Genomic DNA, 24,846 nt, shown 5'->3' on the forward strand with positions numbered 1-24,846 from the left:
GAGACAAAGGCGGCCTGGGAGTGCACGTGGGTGACAAGCTGGCCTAAATAGGTGCTCGCAGACAGCACTGGGGTCGCACACAGTCGTGTGCTGACATTTAGAGGCATCAGCGGCCGTGATTGATCCACTGCTGGGTAAAGGAATCGCCAATAAGAGGCACACGCGGCTCAGAGAAGAAACACGTGGCATAGAGAACACGTGGCATGAGAACAAACACGTGGCATTGAGAACTAACATTGAGAGGCATCAGCTGCCGTGATGTATCCACTGCTGGGTGAAGGAATCGCCCAGGCTGTCAGGGGGGCTAGTGCCAGGGCGAGTACGGTGGGGAGGTGAGGAGTACCTCACCTTGAGTATCGGGGACGAAGCAGGCCTCTCCTCACCCTGCCACATCGCATCGGTGAGACGTCACCCACCCATTCAAGAAGCCTCGAACACTGCAGGCCCGAGCCGTGCGGGCGATCTCCAGCTCGTGGACTTGGTGGATGTGAACATAAATCAACTCTCGATTTAAAGCTTTCGTGACTGCAGAGATTCATCTTCTTGGTTCTTTCGGTAAAGTCACGTAGAATGGTAATAATAAAATAATAAAAATAAAACAAAATAATTCTCACGACGTTTCGGCCACAACGCAAGTAGCCGGCTGTCTCCTCGACAGACCTGGTCTTCACCTGAGGACGGCTACTTGCGTTGTGGCCGAAACGTCGTGAGAATTATTTTATTATGTTTTATTTTTATTATTTTATTATTTCCATTCTACGTGACTTTACCGAAAGAACCAAGAAGATAAATCAACTCTTTTATGTCCTCGTGGGCCACGTGCTGAGGACCCATACGGATCACGCTAGGACGGAAACCCTGCCTTGCGCAGACCAGAAGCCTCTGTGATGGCAATTCTACACCAAGGCGACCTATAAGAGGACACGTTGACATCAGCCACCCCACGTGTCGAGCTCCTGTGGGACACGATGCTAAAATTGAGCCTCAATTTCCGCCCAACGACCCCCAACATCTCTGGGCACTACACGAGCGAAGCTGACCACTTACAGGTCGAGGAAGGCGGCCGAGGCATCGGCATCTCCAATGCCAGGAGTGTGGCTAAGGGGAGACATGTCGGTCCATCAGGAGCCGTGGGTGATAGAGAGGGTGGGGTGGGAGGCCCTGGGCTCCAGGGCTGTGGATGGGGCTTTGATAATGAAGCTTCTCATCGACCCTGACCCAACTCCAAGCCAAACCCTAATTTTATTCTTTAGACCAAAACAAACACCCCCGCCAGCAGTAAATATCGTATGAAGTTTCATTCTTGTTGCGACAAATAACCAAAGCAATGATATTCCCTGGTGTAGTATTAAAAAGAAACTCCCTCTGATCACGAATCATCACGAATCAAATGTCCAAAACAAAACCGAAGTTTTGTCCGATCGGCGAGAAAATATCGTGAGCAGTGACAACCAGGCTTCACTGAACTACACAAGATATGAAACCAGCGGTCAGTGGCATAGAAGTCAAGTGTGCAGGCGGTGCCACTGGGGTACGAACGGTGGGGGGTGATGGACAGCACCACCACCACCACCCCCACCGTCTCCCAAACCATTTAATTCTCTGCACCAAGGGCCCATGCCAAACCCGCGGCGATGCTGCCAGTGATGCAGATACTACGACAAGAATAGAGGGCACAGAATGAGACCGGTATCAATGGGTGTACACAGAGTGCAGACGAAGAGCCTGACAAAAGCAGCGGAGGCACACAGACGTAGGCACACCAGAGGGAGAACACGGAACACGAGGACACACGCAACCTGGAGTCTGAGCCGGTGACCCGGGGAATGTGAATGCAGCCGGCACACTTTATTCAGTGCACCTCTCGTTATGGATGTTGCTGCTATTCACGTGCCACCCACTTTAGTCAACCAGCGACTTGGATAAATATATCTTTTAAATATAAATAGACTTTGAATTATTTTAAACAAAAATATTCTGTGAAAGATGAAGCCCTGCATGCTAAAGTTAACGCAGATCGAGCAAGGGCAATGCATGCCACTGATATTAACGCAGACAAATACAAAGACATTCGGGAGTAAATGGAACCGACGATGGAAACGGGCAGATCAAACCCCTCACTGCGACAACGACAAAAACAAATGAGAACGGATGTGGTGCAAACGAGATGGCCAGAACACACAGGTCCATACGGCGTACAGCCGTTTCAATACGGGCAAAAAATGTGTCTGTGTTTCTCCCTTGTGATGAAACTGTAGGCTGAACGTTGAGATTTATAACGGCACGGGGTGACCAATAAGGTCTGAATTTGTATGTAATAAGGTAGGGCACTGATAAGGGTTTGACAGGTATGAGAACTCAAAGGGTAGTACAGAGTACACAGAAGCCTTCAGGCTGCTGCAAGTGGTTAGGTGTGTATGTAGAACTTATTTCGCACTAATCGGAGGTGCGGGGAAGAACAAACTAAACACATTCAATTCGAACGTCTTTTTTAAAAGTGCCTTTAATTATAGGTGCTTTAAAAGCACAACCACACACACACATAGTTTACCTCTGACCCCTTTAACTTTGGTGGTCTTAAAATTGGGCCGTGGCCGAGGATGGAAAGTCGAGCTTGCCATTGGCTGTCCCCGCAGGGAGCCTCGTCTCAGGCGAGGTCACTGGGGAACGGGTACACGTGGTGGTACACGTGGTGGTACACGTGGTGGTACACGTGGTGGTACACGTGGTGGTACACGTGGTGGTACACGTGGTGGTACACGTGGTGGTACACGTGGTGGTACACGTGGTGGTACACGTGGTGACGTCGCTTTATGGAGGGTTGGATGGACTGGACTGGCCGCGGTAATGTGGATTTTTGAGAGTTGGTTAATGAAGAGTCACTTGAAGATGCACTTTTAAGGAGGTGGGGGGGGGGGATTAAAATACAGCAGCAGTCGTGATGTGGTTACGGATTTTGTGCCAGGCTAGGTGCACTTAGAGGCCAGCATCAAAGGTCTCCCATATAGGCTTTAATAGACTTGGAGCAAGTGCTGTTAGCGAGCACCTATGAAGGCCGACACGGCACACGAGCAGATGGGTGTCCAGCACCACGCCCGGCCGCCTTTGTCTCCCTAGTGGCTATGTTTACACATCGGACCAGGTACTCATTTGAAGCTGAGTCGACCTAGGGGACGCTCAGAACCGATTTTAGAGATAAACGTCCCCGGTGTTGGTGGCCGTGAGCGGGCATCGAACTCGGGTCGCCGGGTTCATCATGCAGCGCGCTAAGGGGCCGTCCATAAATGACGTCACGCAATTTTGGACGATTTTTGACCCCCCGCCCCTCTCGCCACATGGCGTCACAAAAAGTCAGACCCCCCCCTCAAATATGACGTCACAAAGCTCTGCCCCCCCCTCCCCCCCCCCCAAAAAACATGCTTCAAATCGCTTAAAACTATTGTCATTGTAGTGCGTATTTAAAGCATTTAGTTAAAATGTCTATTTAATTAAGTAGAACGTGTTGTCTATATTTATTTAAAGTTGCGCATTTTGATGTGACGTCACATTTCTCACCCCCCCCCCCCCTCGTCACACATCGTCACAAATTTCTGCCCCCCCCCCCAGGTGCGTGACGTCATTTATGGACGGCCCCTAAGCACAGCTAACCGCTACAGCGTCACACTCATCCACATATAGGACCGGATCAAAACTATAAATTATTTTATGAAAAATATTTTTAGTTTACCAGGTAAGGCCCACTGAGCTGTATGGCTGTTTCAGAAGCGACCTTGGCGACAAATGATAGCTCAACGAAGTGGCTTATGATCGTGTCGAAATTTATAGCAGCCAGATAATCTAAACAACGCGTGTTGTTGATTCTGAACGTGGAGGGAAAACCCAGAGGACCCAGAGAGACAAATCCACACGACCATGGGGAGAAAGACACGCAAACTCCAAAGAGAAAGACACGCAAACTCCAAATATACAGCAAGCGTCAAGGTCTGGATCGATCCCACAACCTCCTGCATACCAGGCGAGGTAGTTAACATCGCCTGGCCACCGTGGCGATCTCGGCGGAAGAGGCCAACGAAATACATCATTAAAAGTCTGACTTGTTTATTCACAAAGTAACGGTAACAGGGATCAATCAATACAAAACTACACTACACGGTGCCTTCTAATACGCCTGCCGATGCAATGCTTCCTTGTATTTACGCTGCCAATAAGAGGCACACGCGGCCCAGAGAACAAACACGTGGCATTGAGAACACCTGGCATTGAGAACAAACACGTGGTATAGAGAACAAACACGTGGCATAGGTCACGCGCGCACGTGGGGTTTAGAGACATCACTGAAGCTGCTCTTAGCAAAGCAAATGGGGGGCTTGGGCGATGGTCCAATGCGGTGTTTTTCGCTCATTTTTAAGAGGTGTTGTGGGGGGCCACTTTCGCCGACATCATCAGCTGTGAGGTCCGCTACACCATTGTTGGGTTTGTGGCACAGCACAACGATTATGGCGTTTGGGGGGGGGGTCACGTTAGTGGGGCCGCACTAAAGGCCACCAGGGCCCCCCCCCCCCGATGGCTCGCGGGCCTTGCGATGTGAGAAGGACACTGGGTCCGGGGCGAATGGCCGGAGTGGCAGCCGAGGAAGAAGCGGGTTGGGGGCGGGGAGACGCGGCCGAGAGGGCGTCCAAGGGAGCCGTCCATAAATGACGTCACGCGATCTTGAACGATTAAAAAATAGTTTTAGAGAAATAAATGTGTGTGGGGGGGGGGGGTCACAAGACAACTGGACCACCTTGTACACGAAACCACCAGGCACCCACCCAGTGAATGACAGCGAGTCGCGGTCTGTACAAAGGTGAATTGGCACGACGCTGCGTGTCACCCTAACTCAGACGCGTTAGAGGTCGTGCCCACACAACCACCACTCACAGCAGCAACAGCAGCAGCAGCAGACACCGATATCAATCCACTTTTAGATGGGAGAGGGGGTGCGGAGGGGGGGTTCCGCTGGTCAGCGTAGGCAGTGGCGAAGGGGTGGCGGATTAAGCCCGGTTCAGATGTAAATGTAGCCGTGTCGGGAATCGAACTCGGATGACCGCTGTTCATGAGGTTGTAGGTCAACAGCGATGGGAGGGGGTCTTTGACTTTAAACATCAGGCAGTTGAACGGTATTGGTTGAAGAAAGCCCGATTGCTGACGAGACCCTGAATCTCGAAACCGGTCCAGTGTTTTAGGGGCCGAACATAAATGACGTCACGCGATTTTGGACGATTTTTGACCGCCCCCCCCCTAGTCACACGGCGCCACAAAGTCAGACCCCCCCCCTCAAATGACGTCACAAAGCTCTGCCCCCCCCCCCCAATATATATAAAACATGCTTCAAATCGCTTTAAATACTGTCATTGTGCGTATTTAATGTGGCGCTGCACTCTGATGTTGTAGGAGAAAACATTTATTTTAAAAAAAGTCTATTTAATTAAGTAGAACGTGTTGTCTATATTTATTTAAAGTTGCGAATTTTGATGTGACGTCACATTTCTCAAACCTCCCCCCTCGTCACACATAGTCACAAATGTCTGACCCCCCCCCCCCCCAGGTGCGTGACGTCATTTATGGACGTTCCCTTAGTTGCATCGAAACCAATGCTGCCCAATCATGCACTCGCAGGAGGCTGATGGGATTCGTAAAATATATATAGACAGTTCTTCAAATGTTGAATTAGAGGGGCAGATATAGGCAGGCGTTTTTTCTGGTACAGTACGGTAACTACTGCAATGTATATTACAATGTTAGTGGTAATTCCCCCTCAAGAGGGCAGCCTTGTACCTGTACATGGTGGCCCAAACGTTAGGGAACATAGGGTTATTGCATTGAAAATAACACTGGCATTACAACATTCTCATTTGTTTATTATTTAAGTTAGTATTCTATCTATTATCATGATACATATTGATTTTTATTCTTCTTCCCGTGGGGTCACCTCAAAACCGTTGTCCTCAAACCCCGACGAAGATCCCTTTGTGATAAGGGGCCGTCCATAAATGACGTCACGCGATTTGACGATTTTTGACCACCCCCCCCCCCCTTGTCACACGGCGTCACAAAAAGTCAGACCACCCCTCAAATATGACGTCACAAAGCTCTGCCCTCCCCAAAAAAAATAAAACATACTTCAAATCGCTTTAAATTATTGTCATTGTAGTGCATATACTGGTAGGAACCCACTGGTTCCACCAGCCCACAGGGGATTATTGTGTCCATCCGTCGTGCAGGGAGGGGCTGGGTGGGGAGGGTGGGGCTGGGTGGGGAGGGTGGGGCTGGGTGGGGAGGGGCTGGTCACCCCGTGGTGCCCTTATAAAACTCAACGTTTAACCTACTCACGCCGGCTTGTGCCCGCCCTCACAGTCGGGCATATTTGCGGAATACACCACGCCCTGGCCGTTGACCCTGGCCATTGACCGAGCAACCCAACGTTCCTACCAGCTCCCTCCACAGGAATGTGTTTAAAAAGTCTTATTTAATCAAGTAGAACGTGTTGTCCATATTTATTTAAAATTGCGCATTTTGATGTGACGTTACATTTCTCAAACCCCCCCCCCCCTTGTCACACATCGTCACAAATGTCTGACGCCCCCCCCTCCTCTAGGTGCGTGACGTCATTTATGGACGGCCCCTAAGCCGCTTCGTTGAGCTGTCATTTGCGATGTCCAGGTCGCTCCTGGAATCAAGCGAAATAAGAGCTCAGTGGGCCTTAGCTGGTCAAATAAAACGTCTATTTTAGGGGCAAAACAATTATTGATGAATGTTTACAGATTACACCCGTCATCTATACAAAAAAAACTACCTAAATTACTTAGAAAAGATAATTCATGCGTGGATTAACGTTAATTCGAAGTCAGCTTGAAGATTTGTTAAAATGAATTCAATAACTCGATGTGACTTATTAAAATAAATACAACCCCGTGTCACCCTGTACACCTGAGTTTGATTCCCAGCAACGGCTAACACAACTAGCTGAAAGTGATAATCTTAACCGGTCTTGGGCCTCCCCTTTCCCCAGCCCGCACGGCGTGCGGAGGCCCTTGTACAGCAGTGGTTTGACAGAGGAGCCGTACATTATAAGGGCCACAGATTCATCGACTAAATGTAATGCAGTCGCTCTCCGATATGTGAGCGACAAAATCGATTGACGATTTTTATGCAAATAATACGCAAATGATATGATACTGTAAGAATTATGCAGAACTAGCAGAACAAAATGTACAAACACGACATAAAACGATAAGAATTGATTCCCAAATCGAATTGCAACCAGTACGGGACATCATATTGCCGAGGGTTAAATCATTCTAAGTCTAGTGGCGACCAGGCTGAGATCATTAACTCCCTACCCTTGATAACTCAATTTAATGACAACGCAGAATATGTAACTTTATGGGTCTCTAGGTGAGTCTACAGGTCTCTGTGTGAGTCTATCAGTATATGTAAGTCTCTGGGTGCCTGTGATTCTATGGGTCCCTATGTGAAACCCATGGGTCTCAATGTGAGTATTGTGGGTCTCTATGCAAATCTATAGGTCTCTGTAATCTGTGGGTCTCTGTGCGAGTCAATGTGATTATGTCAGGTCTCCGAGTCAATGCATCTTCATGCGAGTCAATGGGTTTACACATCAATCTATGCCAGGGGTGGCCAACCTACAACAGACCAATAGCTAAAAAGTACTCATGAGTTCTGCAAAGAGCCAAGTGTACATATTAATGTGTGTATATTGACAGTTTTCGGCACAGTACGATTGACATTCATTATTCGTTGCTACTGTGATAGTATGTTCTACGTTATGCCCCTTTCATAGAGCCGTGTGTGGTGGATTAAAGAGCCGCATGCGGCTCGGGAAACGCCAGTTGGCCACTGCTGGTCTATGCGTTTCTATTTGAGTTTATTGGTCTCTCTGTGATGGATATGTCATGGCTGGTGACGATGATGTTCACACTACAATGGGTAGGGCTATGTATGTAAAATGGCCTCCCCTCTTCTACGAGTTTCTGTGCTGCCTCCTCTCCACGTGGTGGCCCATCGCTGAACGGCCATCTTTGCGGTGGGCGTGGCCTGCGTGGTCACATCACAACAAGACAGGAAGTGACATCATCAGGAGAGGAAGTGACATCGCGGCAGCAAGTAGTGGAAAAAACGATGGCAGAGTGAAGTTGATGGCGATGAAGGCAGACGATGATGCAAAGCCTGGGAATATTTTAGCCATCGTCCTCCCTATAGATTGTCTGTTTGTAGATTATCTGAGTTTTCAATTAATCGTGCTTGCAAAAAAACTAACAAAAAATATTTACACGCCATGTGCTGGTTTAATTATGCATGTATGTTTAACTTCTTCCGCACCATACGTAGCCAAACGCGCTAATCGGAGGTGCGGATCTCCACGTAATTATCAGCTGCTCCTCACTCATTGGGGGTCAGTGACTTTGCCTACGTGACCGCAAACACGTCGACAGGTAATTCCACCAAGAAGCTATAGAGACGACACATTCTATGTTTTTTCATCCCCATTACCCCGGACAATCGACAGTTGTGTAAACATGATGGCGATCGCACAATCGGGAGAGCACTGGAGGCAAAAAAGACTGTGTGAGAGAGAAATAGCTTGATAATAACGATCCCTCACTCTTGTCGTGTCCGTGTGGCGCGATGTGGGACTCCGAGAGGGAATTCTCAACACCCCCCTCTTCCTGCTTCTCAGACTCCTCCACAGTTCCTCCCGGCGGCCAATCAGATCCTCTCGTCCAGTTACCGTTGGCAACGGAAAAGGAACTACTTTCTGAAGTAGAGGGATTTTTCCCATCTTTGTGGAGTAATTTGGTCGCGAATGCTGAAATGGGGGTGCAGGGGGTGGAAATGCAATCAGAAGCGAACAAAAATCATCCATATGCATGGATTCTATAATCACTTTCCCACAAGCACTTATATTCAAAAGTCATCAATTAGCGTTCATAACGTTAGCTGTGACATGCAAGACGACGTCACAAGTCACGGGGGAAGGCGAGGAGTTCGCACGTCGTGTGATGTTATCGCGAACGGCTGGACGAACGGCTGGACAGAGCTAATGTATGTTGAACTTCTTTCTCACTGTACGTAGCTAACCGTGCTAATCTGAGGTGTGGGGGAAGGATAACAAAACACAAAAAGCAGTTCTAAAGAAATTAGTTTTCAACTTAGATTTAAAAGTGCATAGCTCCAATGGCTTCCTAATATCGTAATGAAGAGCATTCCAGACGGCCGCAGAAGCATAATGCACAAGCATTTTAAACCTTTCTTGGAAAGTTATAAAAGTATTTGCGTGACTCCCAGTGTCGGTACATCTTGAGTTCAAATCCTGGGTCAATGGTTCATTCAGCCCATCATCATTGCTCACCGGTCGATAAAACGAGGATCGGCACAAACACTTTGTTGCGAGAAGTCGACAAGTGTCTCTGTTACAGACACATGCTGATCTCGTTGCCATGGGAATGTGGAATTTCCAACCCAGACTCACCGGAGGAGTCGAGGGGCGGGGTGCGGAAGGTGAGCACGACCTTCGAACTCTTGAGCGACCTCTGACCCCACTCGCTCAGGGCCTGCATTTGCACCACGTAGTCCGAGTCCGGCTTCAGAGGCTGCAGCGTCACGTGCCGTGCCGACTAGGTAGCAGCAGCAGCAGCAGGGGCAGCAGTAGTATTAATACAAGCAGTAACAGTAGCGAACAACACCAGCAGTCACAATGCAATTGTCTTGCAGATGCTTGATGCAGTTTCAAGAGAAATGTATCCAATTGCTAAATTGGTTCTGATAATTGTTCTACAACAAACTATTCTACAGCTCACCACGTGCTCCGGTTGGGTGTCCCAGAAATGCGATAACCCTGACATGTCCCCCCTAAGAGGACGTCAAGGATCTCACCCCGTTGATGGCGAGTCGTTGATGCCTCCCGCCCGTTGCCGTGGTGCGGGGCCGCCCGTAGAACAACTTGTAGCGCGCGATTGGTAGATCCGTGTCAGCTGCCGGGTTCCAGGCCAGGTGGGCGGCCAATGAGAGGCCTCCATCGGCAGAACGTCCGAACCACTCCACGTAGGGGGAAGGTGGAGGGGGAGGCGAGGGAGCTGTGGCGATGGAAACACACAAACACACAAGTGGATTTAAGGACATATTTAACACTTTAGCGCAGTGTTCTTCACTCATTTGCAGAGGGAGGGCCACTTTTGCCGATAAAACATCAGTGTGAGGGCCGCCACACATTTGAAACCATTGGGGTTTGGACAGCACGATGATGATGGGGTGGTGTTTTCACTATTTGTCTATTGTCGGGTGCCACGCTAAAGGCCACCAATGAAGAACACTGCTCTAGTACGTGGCTGACAATGTTCAATGCATTTGCTCTGTGCTCCTGTGTGTCTGAAAGATGGGGTCATGCAAACTCCCAAAGTGGTGATCCGATATTGAACAAAAACTTTAGTGTAAAAAAGTTGAGTTGCTGTTGTTGTGAGGGACTTACCCGAGAGAAAACCAGCCACACCTACATCCAAGGTTTGCCGAAAACGTGGAGGTGAAAGAGTGAAAGAGACCAGCGCTAAATGGAGAAGACTTATCGGCCAAAGCGATGAAGCCACCAGCCATTGCGGGTGCCTCACCTCCCCGTGGTTTCATTACACATGACGTGGAGCTATAACGCTACTATCCGCTAATTAAATATGGACTTCCGAACCCATGCATACTCATGATATTTCTATATTTGTTTACATTAGTGATGCTGCCATATGTTACATAAAACTGCAAAGGGGATTTAAAAAAAAATAATTGTGTGTGTGTTGTTATGTGACGAGGTCAGGCTGTGCGTGTATGCGTGTCTGTATGCGTGTCTGTATGCGTGTCTGTGTGGCTGCATGAGCACGCGTGGGAGTGGTAATCCAGTGGTAAGCGGACTGCGCAAAGAATCCGGCGACCGGAGTTCGATTCCTGCTCGTGACCATTATCATTGGCAAATATTTAAACCGCTCGAGACCGACTCAGTCTTAAATGAGCACCTGGGGGCGGCGTGTAAACAACGTGAGCATTGGCGAGGCGGCCAGGCAAGCTGTTGTCCACTCACCCTCTCGTGTACCGTGCCGGCCTTCATAGGTGCTCGCTAACAGCAATTGCCCCAACAGTCTGTTTCGGCTATACGGGGGATCTTTTGATTTGTTTGTTTATCTAAGACGCAAAAATAATGCCCTTTTGACCTCTAACCCTTTAGATCCTCAAGAGGTCAAACGCTCAACCTTGACCAATTGCGCTTTTTGTGGCTTCAGTGGAGGGTGAAGGGGGTTGTGGAAAATATGCGCACACACGCACACGCGCGTGCACACGCACACACACACGCACACACGCGCGTGCACATGCAGATATGATATACACGAGTACATAGACACACACACACACGAGTAGATATTCATGTACACATATAGAGACAGCCACAAAGACAAAGATCCCCCCCCCCCCATAGCCTGAACAGACTGTTGGGGCAAGTGCTGTTAGCGAGCACTTATGAACGCCGGAAAAAGCAGACGAGGGGATCGGTGGCCAGCACCACGCCAGGCCGCCTTTGTCTCCCCAGTAGCGATGTTGACACACACCACCAACTTTTCATTTAAGCCTGAGTCGACCTAGGGGAGGCCCGGAACGAGTTCAAATATTCGTCACTGGTGTCGGCCGTGAGCAGGAATCTAACTCGGGTCGCTGGATTCGTAGCGCAGCTCGCTGACCACTACGCTATTGCTCCCCACACAAAGACAGATAGACACACACAAATACAGACACAACCATACACGAGCACATAGACACAGTCCTGCACACACACGCGTACACGCACAACGAAGATGATGACATTGGCGGTGGTGATCCCAGTGATGACGACGACGACGATGACGGTGATATTGATGACGACGACGACACTCTTGACGACGATTAGAAGGAGGTTACGGCGAACAAACAAACGCAGGGACCCCCCCCCCCTCCCTCAGGTCCGCTCGGGCGCCGAATAAATAGAGGGCACTTGTGCGGCATACAGCGGGAGATTAATCCCTAATGAATGCGGGTTTCCTGGAACGTGAATGCGGCTCTCGGTGCCTCTGGGATGCCGCCGTCACGCTTGGGCAGGCAAAGAAAAGGACATTTGCTCACGTATAGAACTCTGGGCGTGAAACCAGCGGTGGGGGGAAAGGAGCCTCGGCAAATCTCCCTCTCTCTCAAGCGCCTTTGAAATTCTCCGCGTGTGCAGAGGGAGAGAGAGAGACAGCGAGAGAGGAGAGAGAGAGGAAGGGAGGAGACGGAGGGAATTTTCTTCTATCCGCTTGCCCCCTCTTTTCTTCCTCCGCCACTCTTCATAAGAAGCCTCAATTCACTGGGGAGGGCCGATTTCAATGGGAGATGTGGACAGGGGAAGAGGTATGGGCGGAGAGCTGCTGAAACTCATTAACTCACTCTATATATCACTGGCATTCTCTCTCTCTATATGTGTAATGCTAAGTCTATCAGACCTCTCACTCACTCACACTCTCTTGTGGCAGGCTCCAGATTCTCGAGTGGAGACTCCTAAACTCCTTGTCACATTGAGCAGCAATTAATTAACTAAACAATCTTGATTTGAAGCTTTCGTGACTGCAGGAATCCATACTCTTTGGTTCTTTCGGTAAAGTCACGTAGGTAGAAAATAAAATAGATCACGACGTTTCGGGCGCAACACAAGCGTCCGTTTCAGGTGATGCAGACTGCTTTAACTGTTTTAACTAAACTAAACTACATTTATTTTATTTTACCAGCCAAGGCCCACTGAGCTGTTTATAGCTCTTTTTCAGAAGAGACCTGGCCACCAATGATAGCTCAACAAAAGTGTCTTATCATTTGGAAATGTATAGCAGCCAAATACATTTAACGCACGTTGATTCTAAATGCAGAGGAAAAATTGGAGGACCTGGAGAGACGCACAAACTCCAAATATACAGCAGGCGTCCGCGTCGGGATAAAATCCGCAACCTCCTGCGTACCAGGCAAGGAAGTTAACATCTCGCCACCGCAGCACCAATTAGCTGATTAATTAGCAAATGGTCAGCGTTTTGTAACATGGGAGGAAGCCATCCCCCTAGGCACAGCGTAACGCAGTCGCTGAAAATAAACGGTTGCTCAACCGTATGTGTGTTGAACTTCTTTCGCACCGTACGTAGCCAACCGTGCTCATCGGAGGTGGTGAAAAGTCCGCTGCCGAATTGGAACTGGCCATAAGCACCCGGCACCAGCCGCAGTCACTCCTCCTCCACTCTCTCCACAACCACCACATTGCTCGCAGAGATTTCACTTCGACGGCACAAAGTATCCAGGGCAAGCTCAACCGTATGTATGCTTTGTTTTAGTGTGGCCAATGGTAAAGCCTGACCCTCTCAGTGGCACGCTCCAGGTTAAGCAGCTGTCACAGACAAACAACAACAACAACCGCCATTCGCCACTAAGTGACGGTGACGTCACCACGACGCTTGTGCCAGGCCATGTGCACACACATGCACACCGGTCAAGAAGGACGGACAGACACAGGGATGGACACATTAAACATATGGACACATGTACGGACAGACACACGAACACACACTGGAAGCGACGCACGGACACGCTAGCGAGCAGCACGTGTGCAAGCCGGCACTGTGGCACACGAGGGGGCGAGTGGCCAGCATCACGCATGGCCGCCTTTGTCTCCCCAGTGGCGACGTTTACGCACCGCACCAGGTACTTATTTGAGGCCGAGTCGACCTAGGGGAGGCCCAGGACCGTTTCAGATAATCGTCACTGGTGTCGGCCGTGAGCTTACCCGCTGCACCACCGCTCCCCAAACACAGACAGACGCGCACACACACACATACACACACGCACACACACGCATACACACACGCACGCACACACACACGCACACACACACACACGCACACACGCACACGCACAAACACACGCGCACACACACACACGCACACACACACGCACACACGCACACACACGCACGCACACACACGCACACACACACACACGCACACACACGCACGCACACACACGCGCACACACACACGCACACACGTACCAAGCGAGGACCTGTAGGCGGCGCTGGGCGGAGTGAATCCGCGGGTGCCGTGCGCGTTCACAGCCGCCACGCGGAATCGGAACCAGCGAGCGGGACGCAGGCCCGGCACAAGCACACTCTCCCCCGGGGTCTACGCGCACACACAATGTACACACACACACACACAATGTACACACACAGATACACACACACAATGTACACACACAGATACACACACACAATGTACACACACAGGTACCCACACAAATACACATACATACACACACAATGTACACACACAGATACACACACACAAAGTACATAGATAAAGATACACACACACACAATGTACACACACAGGTACCCACACGCACACACGTAAACAATGTACACACACAGATACACACACACACACAATGTACACACACAGATACACACACATTCACACAATGCACACATACAGATACCCACACATTCACACAATGCACACACACAGACACACACACAATGTGCACACATAGATACCCACACACATTAAATGGTGGTGGCGATGTCACCACGGCGCTAGTGCTAGGTGTGCTTTGAGGCCGCGTGAAGTGTTGAAGGTTCGCTGGAAGGAGGTCATGGGGCAGACCCAGGTGCCATGGTTTAACACACACACATTGGTAAACACACACACACGGGAACACACAGCTACTCACACATACAAAGACAAAGATCACCCGTATATCCTAAACATATTTTGGGGCAAGTGCTGTTTGCGAGCACCTCTGAATGCCGGCACGGCAAACGAGAGGGTGGATTTATATCGCACCGCGCCAACCGCTACACTACCGCTTCCCACACACAGGCACACACACGCACGGATAACACTCATATGGGTACACACGCACACTCACCAGTCATCATAATCATCATAATAGTCATCATCATCATCATGCCCTGCCCCCCCCAACTGTCACCATGGCAACGGTCCTCCACGGCGATAGGGGACCTGCCCCGTGGCCCTGCTGCTGTGCCTGCAGCACGTGCAGCGCTGTCGCCACGGAGACGCGAGCGGGTGAGGACCACGAGACGAGAAGAGAGACGCCCTTGGCGGCGTCTCCGTCCGGGGACTCCCGCAGAGACAGCGAGGGGCGGGGACGCAGGGGGACGCCTGGGGGGGGGGGGGGGGGGGACACGGCGGAGGGGACACTCGGAGAGTTATATGGGAAGATACACGGGGGGGAGTTAAAGGGGAGACACGGGAGTGACGCGCGGAGCGTCACGCACTGGCTTTTCGGTTGTGAGGGTGGAACATCAGTGGCCGACTGCTGCGACTCAAAAGGGGGACCCCCCCACACTCCGATTAGCACGGTTGGCGACGTACGCTGCGAAAAAAGTTCAACAGACATCACGTGGCAAGTGATGGCAGATAATTACTCTTAAACTCACGTTTCCAAATGTGGAGGGAAAAACTGGAGGACCTGGAGGAAATTCCACGTGGCTACGGGGACAGAGTGAACATGCAAACTCCAAATAACACAGCAGGCATCAGGGTTGGGAGTGAACTCCTGCACACGAGGCGAGGGAGTTAACATCTCGCTACCGTGGCACCACTGCTGCTGCGTTGGCAGCGGCACACGGAGCCCAACTGACACCAAACAAACACAGACCGTGGGCTTCAAAATGAAAAATATATAACGGGTGACGTCTCGGGCGACGGCCCCTTCTTCATTCCACATGCACGAGCAGGCACACTGCTGTTTTCTTTTATTATTTTATTATTTCCATTCTACGTGACTTTACCGAAAGAACCAAGAAGACAGGCACACTGCCGCCGCACTGCTCAACGCGCTCACGGAGCAGCGTCACACGTATGAATATGCACGCATGTTGAACTTCTTGCACACCGCGCGTAGCGCCAACCGTGCTAATCGGGAGGTGCGGTGCTAACAGGAGGTGACAGGGGAAACGAGGAAACGGAGAGAGATTCAAGATAGCAATGGGGAGACACGGAGAGTTGCACACAGGGGTGCACGGAGAGACACGGGGGTGCACGGAGAGATTCGGGGGTGTACGGGGAGACATTTTGGTGCACGGGGACACACGGGTGCACAGGGAGACACGGGGAGACACGGTACGAGGAAGACACAGAGGTACATGGGGAGAAAAGGGTGCGCAGGAAGATGCGGGGGTGCATATGGAGACACGGGTTTGCACGGGGAGACACGGGGGTGTTGCGGCGAGGGAGCAAGCAGGCCCCCCGTCACACCTGCGTAGAGGCCCCTGGGCGCCTGGCAGGTCCGGCCACAACCATTGGGGCAGCACTTCCTCGGAGCCGGGCAGTCGGCATCGCTTCGGCAGCCGGCGACGCAGGCGGCGGCGAAACCGCGAGCGCGAGCGGGAGGGGCACACGAGCCGGGCCGCGTCGAGGAGGAGAGGAGCGAGTGAGCGAACTCACAGCTCGCAGAGCACTCGTAGCGGCCCTGGGAGACACACAGACAAAGATACCCCATATATCCTGAACAGACTGTTGGGGAAAGTGCTGTTAGCGAGCACCTATGAAGGCCGGCACGGCACACGTGGGGATAGGTGGCCACCACCACGCTCGACCACTTTTGTCTCCCTCATTTGAGACTGAGTCGACCTAGGAGAAGCCCGGACACACACTCGTAGCGAGCCTGGGAGACACGGACACACACGGACAATTCTAGATTTGAAGCTTTCGTGACTGCAAGGATTCATACTCTTAGGTTTTTTCGGTAAAGTCACGTAGGTATAAAATAAAATTAATAAAAGTAAAATAAAAATCACGACGTTTCGGAGGCAACACAAGCTTCCGTCTTCAGGTGGAACAGTCACAGCACGATTGCTGTACTTGATACAGCAATCGTGTATCAAGTACAGCTGTACTTGATACAGCAATCGTGCTGTGACGGTTCCACCTGAAGACGGAAGCTTGTCTTGCCTCCGAAACGTCGTGATTAAAATTTTACTTTTATTAATTTAATTATTTTTTTAACCTACGTGACTTTACCGAAAAAACCTAAGAGTACACACGGACAATGCTCCTAGCCAGCCTGCGAGACACGGACACACACAGACACACACTCGTAGCGAGCCTGGGAGACACGGACACACACGGACAAGCACATGGCTCTCCTAGCGGCACTCAGACACGCAACAAATACCCAGGCATGTGCTTGTTTAGGTGGGGCTTGTGGTAAGGCACCACGCCTTATTGGCACGCTCCAGGTGCAGCAGCAGCAGTCTCCAACTCAATTACCAGATCATCAGCAAAACAATGTTGATCATCCCATTACCTTACCCAGGGCATCGAACGGCCTCCCATTTCATCTGTACCAGATAGAAATTCCTCTGGTACAGTCATGGAAAGCCTCTAAAACTACGTGGTCATAAAATGGCAGCTTTACACAGACCTGCCCACCATCACGATGGTCCTTAATGATTGTGAACAGGTCAGGGATGCTGAAAGTACGAAAAATAATCCAAGCTCTGGCCTATTGATGGTATTATAGGCCTTGACCAGGTCACAAAAGCAGAGATGTAGTAGGTCCTGTTGAAATTCCCTACACCTCTGCTGTAAAACTAAACTATTTTTCGATTTAAAGCTTTCGTGACTGCAGGGATTCATCTTCTTGGTTCTTTCGGTAACGTGACTTTACCGAAAGAACCAAGAAGATAAACTATTTTTATTTTACCAGGTAAGGCCCACTAAGTAGCCAAATACTTTAAACGCACGTCGATTCTAAATGTGGATGGAAAAACCGGAGGACCCGGGGAAAAATCAACGCGACCATGGGGAGAGAGACACCAAATATACAGCCGGTCGGGATCGAACCCAAGACCTCCTGTGTACACCAGACAAGGCAGTTAACATCTCGCCACCATAAGACTGTCCGAGTCTGAAACCGCATTGGCACTCTGCAAGTTTCTCCTCGGCGTGCCTGGCAAGGAGATGCCGAGTAATCCTTGCCAGGGACCTCTCCCGGCACACACAAGAGATGCCCCCAGCAGTTGTTACACAATCAGTGCGATCCCCCTTCTTATGAACCACAATACCTTGACGAAGTCGTCAAGGAGCATAAACCATCTCACGACAACTCCGGTCATCCTTGCCAGCACCGCTTTTGGCTGGCCATCCAACAAAGACGGTCACTGCATCTCTCAGATGTGCTTCTGCGGCCATCTGGAACGCTCTTCCTTCTGCTATTAGGAAGCCACTGGAGCTATGCACTTTTAAATCATCATCTAGAATGAAAACACATTTCTTAGGACTTGCTTTTTTATGTTTAGTATGTTGTCCTTCCCCCACACCTCCGATTGGCATGGTAGGCTATGTACGGAGCGAAAGAAGTTCAACATACATACGAAGGGGGACCCAGCAGGTGCCATCCTTCCAATCCTGTGAGCTGGATGGATGCTGACATCTCATGGCCATGAGGGGCGGCAACGGTGTGTGGAGGCCTTCGTCAGCAGTGGATAGATCATGGCCGATGATGACGACGATGATGATGATTACCTCGCATATCTTGTGACAGGAGGTGGAGTTTGTGGCCCATGATGGCTGGCAGGGTTGCATGCACTGCCAAGACACACAGGCAACGCTGCTGTTAAAACACACACACACATGCATTTTCCACATATTACACCGCAAATTACTCAATTAAAATATACAGAGCCGTCATCGCTCCCCCTGCCGCCCCTACCCACCCCCCCCTACCCACCCCCCTACCGTGAGAAACTTGGTAGGACCCTCCTGAAAAGGAGTCATGGGACTTAGCTTTTCTGCCGGGAAAGCAACTGGAATAAAATAATAGACTGTACATATGTCCATGTAACCTACACAGGCTGTGGGGGCAAGCGCTGCGAGGGGTGGGTGGTCAGCACGAAGCCCGGCCGCCTTTGTCTCCCCACAGTGCTAATGTTTACACACCACACTAGGTACTCATTTGAGGCTGAGTCGACCTAGGGGAGGCCGAGAATCGTTAAAAATATCCGGAGCAAACCAGACGACCTCCACACAGTCAGGCATATTAAGATATGCGGACACAGCATATTAAGATATGCGGACACAAAGTTAAAGATCTCCCATAGAATCTTAACAGACTGTTGGGGCAAGTGCTGTTAGTGAGGAGCACCGATTAAGGCGGGCAGGGCACACGAGGGGGTGGGTGGCCAACACCACGCTCGACCGTGGTGTGGTAAACACCACACCAGGCACTCATTTGAGGCCGAGTCGACCTCGGGGAAGCCCAGGACGGGCTTCGGATAATCGTCACCGGTGTTGGCCATAAGCACGAATCGAACGCGGGTCGCCGGGTTCGTAGCGCAGCGCGTTAACCGCTGTGCCACCGCTCCCACACACACACACATGCACAGACTCTCTCACACACGCCTCCCCCACACCACCCACCTCACAAACACTGCGGGCTTCAGAGCCCCGTGACTTAATGCAGCCCGTGACCAATGGGGCCGTGACTAATTGGGGCCGTGACTAATGACGCGAGACCGCCCCAGCGCGAGTGTGAGATCGTGAGGGTTGTTGGGAGCGGTGGTGCAGCGGTTAGCGCGCTGCGGCGCTACGAACCCGGCGACCCGAGTTCGATTCCCGCTCACGGCCAACAATAAGTGACGATTATATGAACCGGTCCTGGACCTCCCCTAGGTCTACTCTGCCTCAAATGAGTACCTGGTGTGGTGTTTAAACACCGGCACTGTGGGAGACAAAGGTGGGGCAGGACGTGGTGCTGGTCCCACAACCTCCTCATGCGTCGTTTGGGTCAACATTTATAGTTCTTGCCCCAATAGTCTACGTATGTGATGGTGATGGTGATGGGATGCGGGTTGTGGTGATGGGATGATATTGTGGTGATGATGGGATTATGTTGTGATGATGATGAGGTTATGATGAGGTTGTGGTGATAGTGATGATGTGATGATGATGAGGTTGTGATGATGATGAGGTTATGATGAGGTTATGATGAGGTTGTGGTGATGATGATGTTGTGGTGATGATGGGATGATGTTGTGATGATGAGGTTATGATGAGGTTGTGGTGATAGTGATGATGTTGATGTGGTGGTGATGTTGTGATGATGAGGTTATGATGATGTTGTGGTGATGATGATGTGGTGGTGATGATGGGATGATGTTGAGGTTATGATGAGGTTGTCGTGATGATGGGATGATGTTGTGGTGAGGTTGTGGCGACGGTGATGCTGTGACAATATTGTGGCGATGGCGATGTTACCTGCTGACATCGTCTGTTTGCTTGACACCAAGACATGACCCCTGGGTCCTACACACACAGACCAGGAAAGACCATCAACATCCACACTCAACATCACCATCAGGATCATCAACATCACCATCAGGATCAGCAACATCCACACTCAACATCACCATCAACATCCACACTCAACATCACCATCAACATCCACACTCAACATCACCATCAACATCCACACTCAACATCACCATCAGGATCATCAACATCCACACTCAACATCACCATCAACATCCACACTCAACATCACCATCAGGATCATCAACATCCACACTCAACATCACCATCAACATCCACACTCAACATCCACACTCAACATCACCATCAGGATCACCAATACCATCATCATCATCAACATCCACACTCAACATCACCATGAGGATCACCAATATCATCATCACCATCAACATCCACACTCAACATCACCATCAGGATCACCAATATCATCATCAACATCCACACTCAACATCACCATGAGGCTCACTAATAGCATTATCACCATCAGGATCACCAATATCATCATCAACATCCACACTCAACATCACCATCAGGATCACCAATATCATCATCATCAACATCCACACTCAACATCACCATCAGGATCACCAATATCATTATAATCAACATCATCATCATCCATATTAGCAATATCATCGATCATCATTGACCACAAGTGTCATCATCATCATGATCCACCATCGCTGATCATCTTCAACAAGAGTAACAGCAGCAGCAGCAGCAGAATAATCATCAGCAGCAGCAGGAATAGCAATCGTCAACATCATGATGAGCGTCAGCAGTGCAAGCATCACCCCCATCATCCATCATTGCCACATTCATCTCGTCCCAGACGACGGGGCTGAAGGCAAGCTCTAACCCTTGACCTCTAACCCCTGACCATCGTGTCTGTGGTCCAACCCCCTGAGACGACTAAACCACTTCCATCAGCATCATCAGCAGCAGCAGCATTCACATTCTCTCCATCGCCAGGACCCCTGATTCGCACGGTTGGCTACGTATTGATGCGAAATAAGTTCAACATGTTATACATACGCCAAGCCCAGCATCAGTATTAACAGGAGGAGAATTATATTCAGAAGCAGTAGCATCAGCGTCACCAGGATCATCATTAACAGCAGCAAAATCGAATGATCACTATCACAAGCATCATCATTTAAATTTCGATTTAAAACTTTGGTGACTGCAGGGATTCATCTTCTTGGTTCTTTCGGTAAAGTCACGTAGAAGGGAAATAATAAAATAATACAAATAAAACAATAAAATACAATTCTCACGACGTTTCGGCCACAACGCAAGCAGCCGTCCTCAGGTGAAGCGTATTTTTAAGCTGGGCATTATCATCAGAATCAGCAGGTTCACCAGCATCGTCGTCATCATCAGTACATCAACATCATCAGCCCCAATAGCAACACCTCTATCATCATCATCAACGCGGTTGGCTATGTACGGTGCGAAAGAAGTTCAGCACGCATACAACATCAAGATAAAAAACGAACACGAGTATCATCACCATCAGCGGCAGTAGGAACGTATCATAGTCATCAGCATATCATGATCATTTTGACCACCACCATGATCATCGTCACCAAGGCGACAATGCCCTTGGATAAAGGCCCAATTAGGTGCCGCTCTCTTGCCCAGTGACGGAAATTCAACATTACTGTGACGGGGGCCAGTCCATCCAAAGCGATACCACTGGTAACTTCCCTCACAATGGTACTTATAATTATTTGGAGAATGGAGAAGGGGGGAGTGACAGTAATAGCTACACGAGTGTTTATCACATTCACGCTCATCATCTCACCCTCACCACCTCTCCCCCCACCACCTTCCTACCCCCTCACTCCACGTTCTTATCACAACAAAGATCCCCCCCCCCCGTATCACCTTAACAAACTGTTGGGGCAAGTGCTGTGAGCGAGGGGGTGGGTGGCCAGCACCACGCCCGGCCGCCTTTGTCTCCCGAGTGGCGATGTTTACACACCGCACCGGGTGACTCATTTATGGCTGAGTCGACCTAGAGGAGTACCAGGGCCGATTCAGATAATCGTCACTGGTGTTGGTGGCCGTGCGCGGGAATCGAACTCAGGTGGCCGGGTTCGTGGCGCAGCGTGCTAACCGCTGCGCCACCGCTCCCCGCCCTCAACTCCCTCACCCACCACCACCCCCTCACCCAACCACTTCTCACCCTCACCACTTCACTCTTAACCTCTCTCCACCTCTTCCCTCGCCACCGTTGCGTGGCTAGGAGATGTTAACTACCTCGCCTGGTGTACAGGAGGTCGTGGGTTCGATCCCGACCCTGACGCCTGCTGCTGTAGATTTGGAGTTTGCGTGTCTCTCTCTCATCATCATCATCACGGTGGCTAGGAGATGTTAACTACCTCGCCTGGTGTACAGGAGGTCGTGGGTTTATGTTAGGGAATATTTACGCAAGCACAACAACAACTATTGGTCGTCAAACAGCCCGCCGCACCTGCTACCTCGGGCAATGGCCCTGAATCGAATCTGCTTTTCCGCAATTACGTGACATTTTGAAAACCTTGTTAAAATTAAATACGTCCCAAAATCGCCTCACCAACCACCCACCTCAGAAAAAAGTTGAAACCCTCCTCCGCCTCGGCCCTACTACTCACTCGCCCTCTAACCCCCTCGCTTCCATTCACTCATTCTCACATCTACCCCCTCTCACCCCCATCACCTCCTCACCCTCAACTTCCTCACCCCATGCACCTCCCCAGTCTCACCTCCTCCCTTTCACCTCACCCCTTCGTCCTTACCTCCCCATTCTCCAAGCCACCACCTCCTCGTCACATCTCCACATCCTCACCCGCTCTATACCCCCCCCCACACACTCACGGCGCAAACTCTCCCCCTCACCCAACCACCCCCCCTCACCCCCCCCTCACCCAACCACCCCCCCCTCACCCAACCACCCCCCCCTCACCCAACCACCCCCCCCCTCACCCCCCCCCTCACCCAACCACCCCCCCCTCACCCAACCACCCCCCCCCCTCACCCCCCCCTCACCCAACCACCCCCCCCTCACCCAACCACCCCCCCCCTCACCCAACCACCCCCCCCCTCACTCAACCACCCCCCCCTCACCCAACCACCCCCCCCTCACCCCCCCCCTCACCCAACCACCCCCCCCTCACCCAACCACCCCCCCCCCTCACCCCCCCCTCACCCAACCACCCCCCCCTCACCCAACCACCCCCCCCTCACCCAACCACCCCCCCCCTCACTCAACCACCCCCCCCTCACCCAACCACCCCCCCTCACCCCCCCCCTCACCCAACCACCCACCCCTCCTCACCCAACCAACCCCCCCTCACCAAACCACCCCCCCCATCACCCAACCACCCCCCTGCCACCCCCCCTCACCCCATGCCTCACCTCACCCGCGAACCCCTTGACCCCCCTCCCCCTCACCTGCAGGTCTCCTGCGAAGGCCGCCACGAGTGGCGCCGTGTGGAGCGAGAGGCACCGCGCCGAGCAGCGCGCCTCGCGGACCCCGGGGTCCCCCACGCCCTCGGGGTCCGCGGGGTCCCCCACGCCCTCGGGGTCCGCGGGGTCCCCCATCAGCTGCCCGCGACCCCTCGGGGGTCCCTGTGCTGCCCACGCCAGTGTCGCCAGCACTGCAAGCAGCGCTGCCCGCATGCTTGGCGGATTGATGGGGCTGCTGCTGCTGATGTTGCCGATCGTGGTGGTTGATGATGGTGATGTTGCAGAGGATGCTGACGATGATGTTGCTGCTGCTGGTGATATTGCTGATTTATGTTGCTGGTGATGATGATGCCGTTCCTGTTGTTGCTAATGACGCAGATGCAGCCGCCGCCGAAGCTGCTGTCGATGACAACGCTCGCGATGCTGCTGCTGCTACTGCAGCTGTTGATGCTGCAGAATCTCGACTCCACGTGCGCGCTTCCAATCTCAGAGAGATTGAGGGGAGGGGAAGGGAGGCTGGGCCGAGACGACGCGTTCCGATTGGCCAAAAGTAAGCTCCGCGCGGAGTATCCCCGTGCTGATTGGCCACAGCGAGGGGTGGGGGGCGTGGTGTCGTGTGTGTGAGGGGGGGGGTGAGACCTCGCTGTTGTGATTGGTCGAGATTACAATAAGGGGGCGTGGCTCCAGTCCACACACGCTGTGGGAGGAGCCAGTGTCAGGGGCGGGGCTGTGCTTGCTTCAACCCCGGAAGCCACGAGGTTTGCCGGTGGATCTCTCTCCTCTCTCTCAATGGGGGCAGTCAGCAGAGGGCAGTGCTGCAAACTGCATTGCTATTCCATTGGAACCTCATTTGCCAGTAAAAATATGATAATTGTTTTTTTACCCTTCTATCTGGCAACAAAACTTACACCTTTTTTACAAGGAGTCATGTTTACATAGACCAACAATACCTGCAGTCATAATGCAAACAAAA

General features: G+C 51.3%; 1 protein-coding gene across 2 annotated transcripts; it reads right to left on the bottom strand.

Moving 5' to 3' along the window:
- Nucleotides 1-5,385: 5,385 nt before the first annotated feature.
- Nucleotides 5,386-24,340, bottom strand: LOC144942264 (anosmin-1-like). Of its 2 annotated transcripts, XM_078869011.1 has the most exons (10): nucleotides 23,859-24,340; nucleotides 20,367-20,414; nucleotides 18,636-18,698; nucleotides 16,365-16,578; nucleotides 15,073-15,266; nucleotides 14,132-14,261; nucleotides 9,937-10,136; nucleotides 9,533-9,677; nucleotides 8,666-8,869; nucleotides 5,386-8,097 (listed from the first exon to the last, which is right to left on the bottom strand). In XM_078869011.1, exons 1-10 carry the CDS (start codon nucleotides 24,084-24,086, stop codon nucleotides 8,024-8,026), a joined length of 1,500 nt encoding a protein of 499 aa, XP_078725137.1. In that variant the 5' UTR covers nucleotides 24,087-24,340; the 3' UTR covers nucleotides 5,386-8,023. The 2 variants fall into 2 exon arrangements, with proteins under 2 accessions (XP_078725137.1, XP_078725138.1); XM_078869012.1 differs by lacking the exon at nucleotides 8,666-8,869.
- Between the last annotated feature and the right edge of the window lie 506 nt (nucleotides 24,341-24,846).

Source organism: Lampetra fluviatilis, chromosome 27, assembly GCF_964198595.1.
Source record: "Lampetra fluviatilis chromosome 27, kcLamFluv1.1, whole genome shotgun sequence".
Lineage (NCBI taxonomy): Eukaryota > Metazoa > Chordata > Hyperoartia > Petromyzontiformes > Petromyzontidae > Lampetra > Lampetra fluviatilis.